Source organism: Abramis brama (genome assembly GCF_963993115.1).
Source record: "Abramis brama genome assembly, chromosome: 1".
Classification (NCBI taxonomy): domain Eukaryota; kingdom Metazoa; phylum Chordata; class Actinopteri; order Cypriniformes; family Leuciscidae; genus Abramis; species Abramis brama.
The window spans coordinates 7,306,391-7,320,489 of record NC_139963.1 but is presented as its reverse complement, the minus strand read 5'-3'; the positions used below and the strand labels follow the sequence as shown (position 1 = coordinate 7,320,489).

Sequence of the window (14,099 nt, the reverse complement as noted above, 5' to 3'; positions counted from 1 at the left end):
TCACCTGAGGTTTAATCCAGTAATCAGTTTAAATAATTATAAAATATTAATGTTGTTAAGGACGTTGAAATGTTATGTTTTGCATTAATTCATATGTTTAGTGATTTCGTATGAGGTTAAAAATGTAGTGATGATATGTTTGGGATGAGTGTATCTGATTGGTCGTGTGTGTGCGCGTGCGTTTACTAATAGTTGGGGAGTTCTCGCGAGACGCTTCATTCTAAGTAAAAACTCTGGGTATGAAGCATCTCGTCTGACTGTTTATTGATAAACGTGCTCCCTTACAGGTATATGAAGCGTACATTTGCACACATGTGAATATTAGTGTTACTAAATGTATTTTTGCTAGGTATTGTGTTGTATTATTGGGTGAAGTGCCATACGGGGCGATGTAAAACGCTAGAGTTATCCGCTGGGGAGAACGCGGTTCGCGCGCATGTGTGTGTGTAACGGTAGGGTGATTAAATGTATACGGTTGAATTTATTTAAATTGCCCTGTTTAGTTAAAGGTCGATGTATGATCTGTGTTGTCACGTGTGTTTTATGTGAGATTGGGGCTTGTGAATATAGAGAGTGTCGCTGTTTTAGGGTGGGATGCGCACTACTCTAAGTGCACTCATTTATTCACGGTGAACTTGGGATGCGTTGATTTAAAGGGGAAGTACATACGAGCTCATGCACTTGTGTATCAAATTATATAAATAAGGGAGCTCATGCATTGTTGAGTGTAATAATTGTTCATTTATTGGCACAATTCATTTCACAATTCAAGTAAAAACTCTGGATATGAAGCATCTCGTCTGACTGTTTATTGATAAACGTGCTCCCTTACAGGAGTGGACAGTAGTGAAACACACTGAGGACACACACACACACACACACACACTCTCTCTCTCTCTCTCTCTCTCTCTCTCTCTCTCTCTCTCTCTCTCTCTCTTTCTCTCTCTCTCTCAATTTCAATTTTTTTTCCAATTCAAATTAGCTTTATGACTGTGTAACACAATGTTGCCAAAGCATCAACATATTATATATAAATAATAAAACAAACAAACAAAACATACATGTATAGATCATGTCATATGTAGTGTAGTAAATATTAATAAATAGATAAATAAACACAATCTATCCTAATAAATGAATAGCCTATATACAGTGGGTCTCTCTAGAATTAGCTGACTCTTTTATATAAGTTCCAGAAAGTGTTTTGATCCACTGAATCATCAATTTTTTTCAATTTTGGTTTTAAAATATTTTTCTCTTTTGCTCCACAGAAGTGTTTTGTACTTTTGCAGACAGTCTGAGTAAGAAAGCCGTAATGTCTGGCTGGACGGATCTTTGTGCTTTTTGTTAGAGAGTCTCCTGAGTTCTTGTCTGAGACCGGCACTTCATCATCAGACCAGACATCCTTTCTCTTTCTCTGTTTATTTGTTTTATGTTTGCTTTGATGTTTAATGTTAGATAGAGTCATCAATGTTTTGAATATGTAATTTAAGTTTTTTGTTGCTGAATTTATTCCATTAACATCTAAACTGAAATCAGTGGACATAAAGTCATCCAGCATTTTTAATATAGTAGGGCTGTTCATATTTTCTTTGAATTGGTCCGAGTTGGATTGATTCCTCTTGAGTTTATGTTTCAGAGGAAACAGTTTTTCAGATTTAAGTGGAGAAGTTTTAGTTATTTCTCATGGGGCTTCAGATAAAGCACAGTTTGGCAGTGATCGGACATCGGGAGCTGAGGTCTGACTGTGAAGGCATTAATAAAGCTTTGATCAATATCTGTTATTGAATAATCAACCACACTGGTTCCTAATCTGGAGCAGTGAGTGAATCTACCTAATGTATCTCCACGAGTTCTGCCGTTAATGATGTATAATCCTAAACCTTTACAGAGTTTCAACATGTGTTTTCCACTAATGTTCACTGAAGTGTCGCAGCTGTTTCTCGGTGTGATATTCGATGAGGGATGAAACGTGGTGTCACTGGGGATGTGCTCATTATCTACAATATTTACATAATCAGTTTCTCGCCCTGTTCTGGCGTTTAAGTCTCCGCAGATGAGGATATTTCCTCTGGACTGAAAGTGTAAGATGTCAGTGTGTAATGTTGGGAAGCTTTGCTCTTCGTAATAGGGAGAGTCATGAGGGGGAATATAGACTGCACAGAGGTAAAGACTAGACTGATATATGACGGATTTCACTTCAAGCCAAATGGATGATTTTCCACTTTTAACAACTTTAATCGAATGTTTTAAATCGTCTTTGTGCCATATGAGTATTCCACCTGAGTCTCGGCCACATTTAATTTTAGAATTTTTTGATGAGGGAACCATAATTTCCTTGTATCCTATTGGACAATGTAAGGTCTCATTACTACGACACCACGTCTCCTGAAAGATACAGATGTCCATATCTCTCACACTGCTGAGTTAGTCTTGGTCTGCAGTCTTATTACCAAAAGCAGAAGAGTGCAGACCTTGTATATTCCAGCAACTGATTTTAAATGATTTCATGGATAGTTTTTTTCTGTAATGTGTGTGTGTGTGTGTGTGTGATGCAGGTTATGTCCTCAGCCTGGAGCAGATGTCGTGTCTGGTTGAGTTCAGCGGCTGCAGGGTTCTGTGGTTGTTGAGCGGCCGCTGCGTAGCTCTTGTGTTGGGATGGAGGTCCGGCGGCCGGTCTGGGCTCTGCTGGAGGACGAGGGCTTCTTGGTGGCTGAGAGCTTCGCCTGTTATCGGAGTTTCTGCTGTTTCTTGCTGTGTTTCCAAGGGCTGTGCTTTTCAGCACTCTGGCGAAGACTTTCACTCCTTGCTTATTGAGATGTACGTGGTCATACATATGATGAGGCTGTATGTCTTTGTGATGGGCGAGATGAACATTGGGAATGAGTGCGCAGCTTCTGGAGAGTCCACATTATTCCCGTGGATCACGTGGAACGGCACATCGGTGCGTGGCAGCAGTGTGGACAGAGTTACTCTAGCGTCTGGGAAGCGTTGTGTGGCTCTGATCGCCACCTCTCTCATCACAGGAGCCACACGGCCCTTCATGGCCCTTAAATCATTCGTCCCTGTGTGGATTACGATGTGCTTGTAGTTTTCATGTGGGTTTCTCTCAGACAGGATCTGAAAAGCACTTCTAGTGTTTGGGCACCAGATTGTCTTGGCTCTCATGTTTGGTAATAGTAGTCTCTCATTGACATATTTCCCATTAGAGTCCGTCAGGATAAGAGCATGTGTTTCTCCCGGGTCCTGTGCAGAGGAGCTGTGGATCTGGGGTGTGGATCAGTCGAGCAGTGAGGCTCTTCTTCCACTGGTTGCTGTTCAGGTTGAGGGTTTTCCATGAGCATCTCTGGACGAATCAAGGGTTTGGCAGAAGACTCTTTAGGTGCTGAAACAGAATCGAGTCTTTCTTTCAGATCTGTGATGAGTTCATCTTTGGTGTGGAGTACTGACTTCAAGGCCGATAACTCCTCCTGGATTTCTTTTCTAACGTCTGTTAGTTGTTTTCCTAATGTTGATTTTACTTCCCTCAGTTCATCTTTAGTTTTCTGAAGTTCTTCTGTCATTTCTTCTCTGTGTCTCTGCAGAGATTCAACTTCTTGTTTTAAGTTATTTATGTCAATTGTCACTTGTTCCATGTTGTCTTTCAGGTGGGATAGTATTAATTCTTTCATCTCCACTACTTCTACTTCCAGAAGTGAAAAGTTGTCTTTCATTCTTGACATTGGAGATGGGATCGCAGTTGCTGAAGTCACTGTCGTCTTTTGGTCTGATTTTCCAGGGGAGGGAACAATGTTCGCATTCTTGTCCACTTCATCAGACAATGCCAGCTTTTTTTTTAATTCAAAATCTTCAATGAAGACCTTGAGAGCAGACTCTGATCCCTGGACCATGACAGTGCCATTTTGATACAAGTTCAGGGTCAAAAATCTTGTTTCATCATTTTTTTCAGCATCTTCAAATGCTAAGATCTGTCTGCCTTTACAGATGCCTCTTTTCTTGGTAAAGGTGAGATGTTGACAAAAGGCAGTGTGCCATAAAGGGCTGTGTTCGGTGTAAAAGAGCAGGTTGTTCATGGCACTGTGGTCCTGTTGTCCAGCAAACAGTGTGTCGGGCCTCTCCTTCATCTGCTTGTGTCTGAGCATCAGCCTGGAGGCCTCAGAGCTCTTCTGAGGGTAGATGAAGGGGCGGGGCCAAGATGATGCGTTGGCCATCATTGATTTGGAATGTAAACAATCAACTGAAATAACTGCCACTGTTTTGAATTGTTTTAGTTTATCATCTCTCAGTGGAGATATAAAACTGGTCAAAATGAGTAAATAAGCCAAAAATGGGGAAAATATGGAAAATTCCAGTTGTGTCCAAAATGTCCAAAAATGTTTTTTCTGTGCTGTTCTTTCAAACAGGAATCAAGCAAAAGTCCAAAGAGAGTTAAATAGCACTGTCTATTCAAAATGTTTTTCCGCAGTAGTTTCAATTTTGATATTTTTAGGTCAAACCGTTCTTGTCTGTCAGTCATATAATGCAGGTCTATGGTCACTGTCTCAAAGAGCATGCACAGTGAAGTCCAAATTAAACAATTCCTCATCGTAAGTACACATTGATGGCCTAAGACACGAAACGAGCAGTTTGTGTGAGAAAACGAACAGTATTTATATCGTTTTTACCTCTTATACACAGCCACGTCCAAGTGATCTGAGGGCGTGCGCGCATCCTGGTGTGTGACGTGTACGCAGACTGGTGCATAGATACACTAGATGTCGCATTAAAGACATTCGTTCCAATGAACTGCCATAGACAAGGCGATATCTAGTGTATATATCTATGCACCAGTCTGCGCACACGTCAGATCAGATCACTTGGACGTGCATATTATCTGAAGTTTATTTGCTGTACTGTAGAAAATTGACGGAACTAAGAAAAAAATAAAAAAATAAAATCATCTGCTGAATGCATATTTTCAAACAATTACATTATATGGATTACATGCCTGAAAACTGTGTCTTATTGTACATAACCAAGATAGTATTTATATTCCAGTAATGAGCATTGTTACTAACACTGTTTGCTGTCTTACAGTGGGAAAAAGTGGAAAAACTCCTGGGAGCCAAGAGAAAATATTCAAAGTTCATCCTGAAGATGAGTGTGTGTGTGTGTGTGTGTGTGCGTGTGTGTGTGTGTGTGTGTGTATTCCGATGTATTTTTTGTTGCTAGGTTGTAAAATAGATGCCTTGTATGACTTGCAGTTTTGTCTTTCAGTGTTCAGACACAGCAGTTCTGGGTTATTCTTGTGTTCTGCTTCTGTTGCTGCTTTGTACAGAACATTATCTGTTCTCTGTGTTTGATGAGTGGACTCATAAAATGTTTTGAAATATGTCGCTGGCTCTGTTCCTTCATATACTCTTGATTTTTACGATTGTTTATATTTGTTATTTAAGATTAAGAGCAAACATATATGCACCCTAAATGCATTTAATGATGTGTTTACTGCTGAAAATTTTAGAAAGCCACGTAATTATTATTATTATTATTTTTTTATCATTCATTACCCTAAAGGACCTATTAGCCCACAGTCAAGATGTGTTTTTAAATCTATAATGTGTGTATGCGAGGATAGACCAAGATACTTTTGGGCCTTGGGTTAGAAACATCTGAAGCTGGTACTTCCTTTCTCTGCAGGAAGAACACAAGGAAGACAGTGATTGAATACTATTAATACGAGAACAATGCTTTTAAACGATGCCCCACGCCACGCCCACCCGCCACTGGGCTTTGAGATAATTGGGTAATGTAGTCCAGATTTATCCTCTGGTATGAATTCGCCCATTCATTGCAAAACTTGTTCTTGGCCTGAGAGATATAATCATTGCCATGGGAAACCCCTGTCTTTGCTACACATTTAAACTACAAATGGCAGAATTTATCAAATTAATCATGATTTTGTGAGAGACACTCTCTCTCACACACAAACACAGGCACACACACTCTCTCTCTCACAAACACAGGCACACACACTCTCTCTCTCTCTCACACATACAAACTCTCACACACATACACACTTTCTCTCTCCCTCACACACACACACACACACACACACGAATGTATCTAACCCTAACCCCACATATCCATCTATATACAGGATTTTTTATTGCTGTAATAAATTAAAGGAGTAAAATCCTTCAACACAATGTTTCACAGGCATTATATTTGCATATGCTTGTCTCTGTGTAATTATTGGTAGCAAATAAAGCAAAAGTAATATGAATGATGTGTACATTAACTTGTATGTATTGTTATGAACTAATATCCTGCTTTGGCCACTTGTGAGCAAAATGCAAAAATAGGTTATAAAATGAAGAACATCAGTATCAGCATTCGGGGCACTATGATCACGTTAATTATCGTTAAGGATATAGATCATGGTGCAAAATAATAATGAATATATATTTATAATATATAAAATATAAATACACTGTAGTTTGTATTGTTCTTCATGAGTAGTATTGTAGATAATAATGTAAAGTGAGGAAGAAAATAAAGAGTATTTGTCAGTTTTATTCAAATTACAGTTTTTCTGAATTGCTAAAACACATTTCTTGAAACTATCACTCACTTTCTCAAAACCTTAAACACAAAACCAAATTTTCACACCACATTCAGAGAACCTCTGACTCTTATGGCAAAATACAACAATTGCCTCAAAACCATTTTATCTTTGCTCAAAATCAAACAATGCTTTCAGATCATACACACAACGAGTCAATATTATAAACACTACAGATCATTCATTAGACACTACATCAAAAAATGGAGAACACAGAATCCAAAGCATGCAGTTACAGGAAAAAAGTATATTGTAACAAATGTAACCCTACGGTGGTAGTTCTGCTCATAGGCAGGCTAAGAATCTATTGTAGGAGTTATCTAAATCTAGATTCGATGAGGAGGCTGGTTATGGACTAATCATATGGTCAAAGGACTCATAGATTCCACTCCAAAGGAAGCACAGGACAATAGAATAAAGTTTAAATGTAGTTCTTATTCAAATTATTTTTCTTATTTTCTTATTCAAAATTCTATATTTAGTTCAGTTCACACAGCATTAGTACCATTGATGTTAACAAATCGGCCACAACTTTGAGATCTCATGAAACAAAACAAAAGGAAAAATCTTTCAAAGAAAAAAAATTGTTACCCTTGAGTGCACTCAAAATATTTTAACTGTCCAACCACCCCTTCAATACTTAGCGTCCATATCAAACCACCCAATGGAGCCGCTGCAGCGCTGTTAGTTGAGGCAGTGGACCAGGGGACCAGGCACCGGGCGAACAGAGAGGAATCCAGCTTCGGTGGGAAGAACACCAGGGATCCGGGACCAGAAGAAGCCTAAAAAAAAAACCCAGTCTACACAAAAATGTGCAGAAAATTAACTAATGTTCAACTAAATGTCATTTTTCCATCTTTTCATCATTTAAAAGTCCATATGCTCAATAATACAACTTAAAATTAAAATCAATACAATGGAATTGGACAAACAAAAGTACAGTATAGCATAGTAACTCAAAATTGACATACTTGACTCAAAACAAAATTATTTCCTTTCAAAATGCATTTTTCATTGTACCAAAATATACAACAGATGTACAACTAAAATATACAACAAAATGTACCTGTGTGGTAACATCCACTGCTATTGTAGATAGCCAGACTGGTTTTTTTTAATCCACTGTAACGTTGAAATGTAAACTTTTTAGTCATTTCACCATTTTAACTTCAAGCTAATCAACACAAAATGATAATTTTTACTCACCGAGATAACTTTGTTTTACAACAGGTGTCATCTAATTTTCAATGTAGTTCAACCTCGAGGATATATTTCGTTTTCTAAATCAGTTTCAATCCTAATATTTACTTCTGCTCTGGCTCCCGTTTTTTCCAGGCTTTTTTAAGGCAAGGCGAATGGCAGAAAAACAGCAGAAGAAGAACGTTTCATTGTGCCCTGCCACCTAGTGGCGAACTAGATATTGAACTTTACTCTAGTTTTGAGTGTTTGCATTAAAGGTCATTTCAGGACTTTATTGGGGCAAAATTAACAGGGTTACACAAAGTAAACACAATTTGCAATTACGTAAAATGTATAGTAATGACTACTAACATTAGTAAGGTGAATAAATTACTGTATGCACTGCAAGTATAGTATTGTACTGAATATTGTATAGTATCGAATGTCTGTATATTCAGCACTTGCATACTGTGAAAATACAGTGACCAACTGCAGAAGTCCAAAAGGTTACAGTAAAAAACTCTAAATGAAAAGCATGTTACAGTCACTCAAAAGAGTTGTGCAACTGCAAAATCAAGGTCAGTGAGAGAGATTTTACATGTGTTCTGCTTCAGCATCGCGTCTTCATGTTCTGGCGGAGGAGTTTGTCCACATCACAGACACACTGTCATCTCTGGAGGCAAAGAGAAAAACCCTAAAGCCAGATCCAGCCTTGACAGTGTTCTCCACACATGCTCTTCATCATCCTCATCCTCATCCTCTTCCTCCTTGTTCACCACTTCTTACACGCACTCTTCCTCCTCTCTCTCTCTTATATATTTTCAATCCATATAGGTATCAACATTCAGTGCAACATTTTGAGTCAATTTTGGCACTCTAAACTGGCTTGTATTTTGTACATTTGATAGAAAATAAAGAGTATTTGTCACTTTTATTCAAAATTAATTAGTTTTAAAATGGGATATAAAACTTGAGATTAATTATTAAGTCTATGCATACAAATTAATATGCATATGCTAAATGTAATATTAAATATATTGCCTCAACGACCAAAACGTATATGTTAATATATTTATTAAATGTGCAATAAATAATAACAATTATGTTTAACAGTTGTAGGTGTAATGTAATGCCACGTGTAAAATATGGAATATAAAAGTAACAAGTAAGCAAGCGATGCCTCTATAACAATGGTGACAGAGGCTTATGGATAATGTAGACCCTTCTGTTATTCACATCTGCAAAGAGTTAGAAAATGTAGATGTGACACAGTAGCTCAGGGTAAGAATGACTTTTACTTATTTATTTATTTTAATTCATCTGAAAAATATTTAATTTCCAGACTCAAAACTCAAAATCTGATTTTGGGAAGATGATGAATCCAACGCTTCCAATGTTTGTGCTGAAACTTTAAAGCTCTTCTTCAGAAAGTTGTGGACTGCAGTTGTCCTCACTCTCCTCTTCATCATCTTCCTCCAGCGAGAAGAAGGAAGGGTGTGTGTTGACACTGCCACAGGTGCTGGTGATGCTGCAAGTTTCTGCTGGAGAATGTGCCGCTTGTGTAAGATACAGCAGTAGAGCCCCTGTGTCCCTCTTCGCTCAGCTCTCTAGGCGGATCTTCAGGGAAAAACTGAAGAAAATTGACATTGATAATTAAGCAGCATTTCATAAAAAACAAGTATTGTGATTTTTTTGAAGCAATATTTACAGGAAACTATAACATCCTGGTTAGTGGGATCACCATATTTTTGCACATTAAATAAAAAACATTTTTCGTACATACTCTGGATCTTGATGTCCTCTTTAGTCTCCCGAAGAAGACTGTCCAGTTTGTCCAATGTTTTTTTAGATGTTGATAATGCTGAGTCATCTCTTTTACAATGATCATCTTCTCCTCCTCCATGCGCCTGACCAGCAGGACTTGCTCAAACAGTCGCCTCTTCAAGCGGAGACTCGACACTATTTCTGATAATAAAAGTGGAGGGGAAAAAACTTCAAACACTAACACACAACATATTCAGCTTTACGTCTAGCACAGTGTTCTTCACTAGTCATTCTGAGGGCCTTGAGAATAATATTGATGAAGAACTTTATAAGGGTAATAATATAACAATATCCTAACTGTATCATCCCTCAAGTATGCATATAATAATGCAGCCAATACACATAATTGACAACAACTGAAACATCACACTACAATATAACAGAAAGTTAAAGAAATGTTTATCCCAGTATTAAGATTTTTTATTTTTATTAAAGACATATTGAAAGGATATCTAATTGGTAGGCAGAGTTATTTCATGCTTGGGTTGGATTTTGCCATTTCAGAATAGATATGGTTTTCTTCTTAAATGTGTTTGGCTATTGCAGCTCTTATATATAAAAGAAAAGTGATGAGCACTACTAGTATAGAGTGTGTGTTACAGGAGTAACAATAACTATCAGATTATCACTATGGGCCAGTTGTTCAAAACATTTAATATGGATCAAAATTATCCGGATTTGGATTTTGTTGTAGAAAAAAAATAACAATTACAAAATGCAAGTTGAGTGATGTAGTATCAAATACCATTTTGTCGACACAGATCATGCTTCTTTCTTCGGATGGAATAAATAATCTCATGGATTTCACTCTGGAGCTCTTCCTGCTACTGTGAGTCCTGTGTCTCTCTTGAAAACCAGAAATAAGCAAAGTCGACCATTACAGAAAACACAGTATCACTGCAAAAATGTAGACAAATATATATGGAAATGTATACACCAGTGACTATATTACATACCAGTGGCTGCCAATTGCTTGCCATCACACACCCACCGATCTGCATCCTCCATAGAGATGTTCAACTCCTGCTTGAGACTCTCAAGATCGGCTGCTTCCATCTCTGCTCTCTGTGTAGTCTATTTAAAAAGAGAAAACAATGACAGAAAACACAGTATCACTGCAAAATTAACCACAATTGCCCCTGAAAAAAATGCAGGGGAGAGCACAATCACATTCATAGTGTCTCCAGGGCCCAGGAAACACCTTAACGTGCAGTCTAGGCTTCTTACTTTGACTAATCTTTTCGCCAGTGTCTTGTGGAGACTCTCCACCTTCCTATTGCTCCATCCCATGGCAAGTACAGTAATCATATCTCCTCTGCCTATAAAAAAACAAAACCAATAAGAACAAATCAATTGTACAATCTAGCATTGTGTCAAACACACTGGTTAACCCTTTACCTGACTTGGTCCTGTAGTTTGTAGTAAGAGCTGCCCTTGAAAGGAAGCTATTGACCTGTTCCAGCTCTTCAGCAACAGTGTTTCCTGCACCCTCCTGGCTTCTCCCGCCCCACCTAACCTGCTCCCAAGAAGAAGACCAAGACCTTTATCATTCAAATCTTATTTATTAGTTTGTGTATCATCAATTGAATTTGGTGCCATGAGCAAATTTTGATAATATAAAATGTTCTGAGGTAGGATAACAATGAAAGAAAAGCTTTCACAACAGCAATTGTGCAGTCAGAACTTCTGGACGGGATCAGGAAGCATATCCTGCAAACAACCCTGCGGTTAAACCAGAATGACCAGTGCTGTTGTAACAGTGTGATCGCTGATAGTGATGTTAACTATGTTTAAAAAGTTCATAAGCATATATATATACTGTATATATACACACACACACACACCCAACACACACAGACACTAAATAAGTGGTTTTAAACTTGTCCTTGAGGATACCCAGCACTACACATTTTGTATATCTCACTTATATGACACACTTGATTAACTCATCAGCTCATTAGTAGAGACTGCAAGACCTGAATTGTGTGTGTCAGATAAGGGAGACATACTGTACACAATGCAGTGCTGGGGTCCTCCAGGACAGGTCTGAAAACCACTGCATTAAAGTATTTCAATAATGTTTACTACTTTTGACTTATGAAACGTGCATATTTACCGAGATAATAATCAAGCTACATTTTTCTGATGCTGTAAGGATGTTTCATTAAAACATTAAAACGTAAACTTAACTCACACACAGTACCTCACATTTGCCAGTGTGAGCCTTGGCATGCATTACAGACAGAAAAGGCTTCATCATGGGAAGTGGTTGGAGCTCGGATAACTTTTCTGCCATCTTTTCCAAATAAGGCCAGTGCCTGTAAAGGGAAAATTGCCAAAACTGGTAAGGAGACAAACCAGGATCTAAGTGACTAGTACAATTCCTGTAACACTACAGTATGTAGTCATATGTATGGTGATTTGTCATATCAGTGCTGATAAGGTAGTGGCCATATTCATTTTCTAATTCCATAATATAAAAAATGTGTGATTTTTAGCTAGTCATGGTGTTATTCCCATGCATGGCATATATTAATAAAGGTAAAACATCAGTAAAAACTTCAGTTATCATTTGGCAATGGCTATCTACCTGCAAGCAATGTCCATACAAAAGAGTGTTGCATTTGCAGCTTGTGCCGCTCCTTCTGCAGGAACATTGGGTCGGCATATATTTCACCACGGTAGAGGCTCAAGCCTTGCAGCGAGACTCATGTCTGCACACAGCTATTTCAAGGCCCTCTTCATCCACCTTGGCCCTGGACTTCTGTGCTATTTCTCTGCCTGCTGGAAATGTTGCCGGTCCGCAGACATCATGACCTGTCCTCTGAAAGTAGAAACAATATGTTACATGTAATCCCAGGACAAGAAAACATTCAATTAAAAAGAGTTAAAGAAATCCTTACACTTAACATCTGGCTTCTAATTTGGTCAACAAAGGCAGATACTTTGGCATCTTGTGCGATGAACAGTCCATCAAAAAGAGATGGTTCGTCTGTCCTGTTAAATAAGAGGAATTCATCGCCAACACAATTACATAATAATGATTAAACGTTGCATTCACATAAATTAATATGACAATTAACCATAAAGGTGCCACACATTTTAGCCTGTATGATTTACATTTGATCTGGAACGCTGTGTTTAGAGTATCAGCTTGTATTTTATGGAGCTAGCTTGTCTTTATTACATGCGAGAAAATAAATGATCTGAGAGAGAGAAAAAAAAGTTTGAGAGAAAAAGTTATCACACCAATAGCAAAAAATAATAATATTTGAGACTAAAAAAAGTTTTGAGAGAAAGTATTTTCTCATCGAACATAAAAAAATATAAATTTGAAAAAAAAATTCAAAATATTTTGAAAAAAACTCTCAAATATATATTTTTTGCTATCAGTGTGAAAACATTTTCTCTAAAAAAAAAAGTGTTTCTCTCAAAATGCTTTTCTTTGCTCTGGATGCAATTTCTTGCTCTTGTGGATTTTGCTTTTGCTGTGAAAATTGTGTCATGGGCGGGGCCACATTCCTATTGGCCAGTCGGGTGAGCATCGTCTTGTCTTGGGAGTCGAACTGAATAATTTTCTTATGAAACTTACCCACATTAATGTGTTGATAAAGCTAGAATAAAACACTGGCTGCCAACTTAAAAAATCAAACGCAGACGAGGAAAGAGTTAAAAATAAAGCTCAGTCACGTGATTATGCTGGAGTCCTGTGGAAGTCTGTGCAGAAACTACACTTTCACAAACAGCACAACGTCTTTTTATCCTCGACAACTTCAACTTTTTCTGTCTAGTTTAGCAGTGCTTTTGAAAAGCCTGACGTGATCTGAAAACCTCTCAGCGCTTGACTTCAACATTCTCTCGTTCCCTCACTGCCGATGTGGGCCGACTGAACTGATCAGCTCAAATAAGCTTTAAAGTGTTGTTGTGGAGGCGGTCAGATGCAGATATCTGTCGCAGTGTGATGTAAAATATGGGCGGAAGTGGAAAACAAGTCATTTTGGCAGCTTGGTTTCAACAAATGCTGTTCAGTTAGGATGCTTGTTTCAGGTCTGAAACTTGCGATATGTTTTTATAGTGCAATGACCTCTTATAAGTCAAAAGACCAAAGCGAATGTGAATCCTCATGTCATGACCTCTTTAACACTGAGGATTTTGCCGTGTTTGTTACCAAAGGCCCCTGTGGCACATTGTTGGCTAGCAATGCTTTCTGAACATTGTAATAATATGAGACTGAAACATTGTTTTCTTTGTGACAGACTTGTTAGCAATAATGACATTTAGTTATGACCTTCTTTTATTCCCAGGTTTCCTGCAGTTTGACTAATTCGTTCTCCTCAACCTCATCATCACCATATACTCGTGTGATGGATATTAACATAAAACTGTTTGTGATAGAGTTGAATTGTACACATCAGAGCCTATGTGTCCCACATTTCCATGATTCCAGGCCCGTCGCGACAAGGCAGGCAAACCAAGCAATTGCTTGGGGCCCCGA

General features: G+C 38.1%; 1 protein-coding gene and 1 long non-coding RNA gene across 2 annotated transcripts in view; both read right to left on the bottom strand.

Moving 5' to 3' along the window:
* LOC311080038 overlaps positions 1–14,099 on the bottom strand; it is a 98,397-nt gene that overhangs the window by 39,728 nt on the left and 44,570 nt on the right. The window lies entirely within an intron of this gene.
* LOC311079899 (uncharacterized protein) lies at positions 6,534–12,653 on the bottom strand. The gene is made up of 11 exons (XM_084109620.1): positions 12,508–12,653; positions 12,195–12,428; positions 11,808–11,922; positions 11,003–11,120; positions 10,832–10,923; positions 10,561–10,678; positions 10,350–10,450; positions 9,564–9,745; positions 7,808–9,410; positions 7,668–7,723; positions 6,534–7,401 (listed from the first exon to the last, which is right to left on the bottom strand). Exons 2-8 carry the CDS (start codon positions 12,209–12,211, stop codon positions 9,740–9,742), a joined length of 567 nt encoding a protein of 188 aa, XP_083965746.1. The 5' UTR covers positions 12,212–12,428; positions 12,508–12,653; the 3' UTR covers positions 6,534–7,401; positions 7,668–7,723; positions 7,808–9,410; positions 9,564–9,739.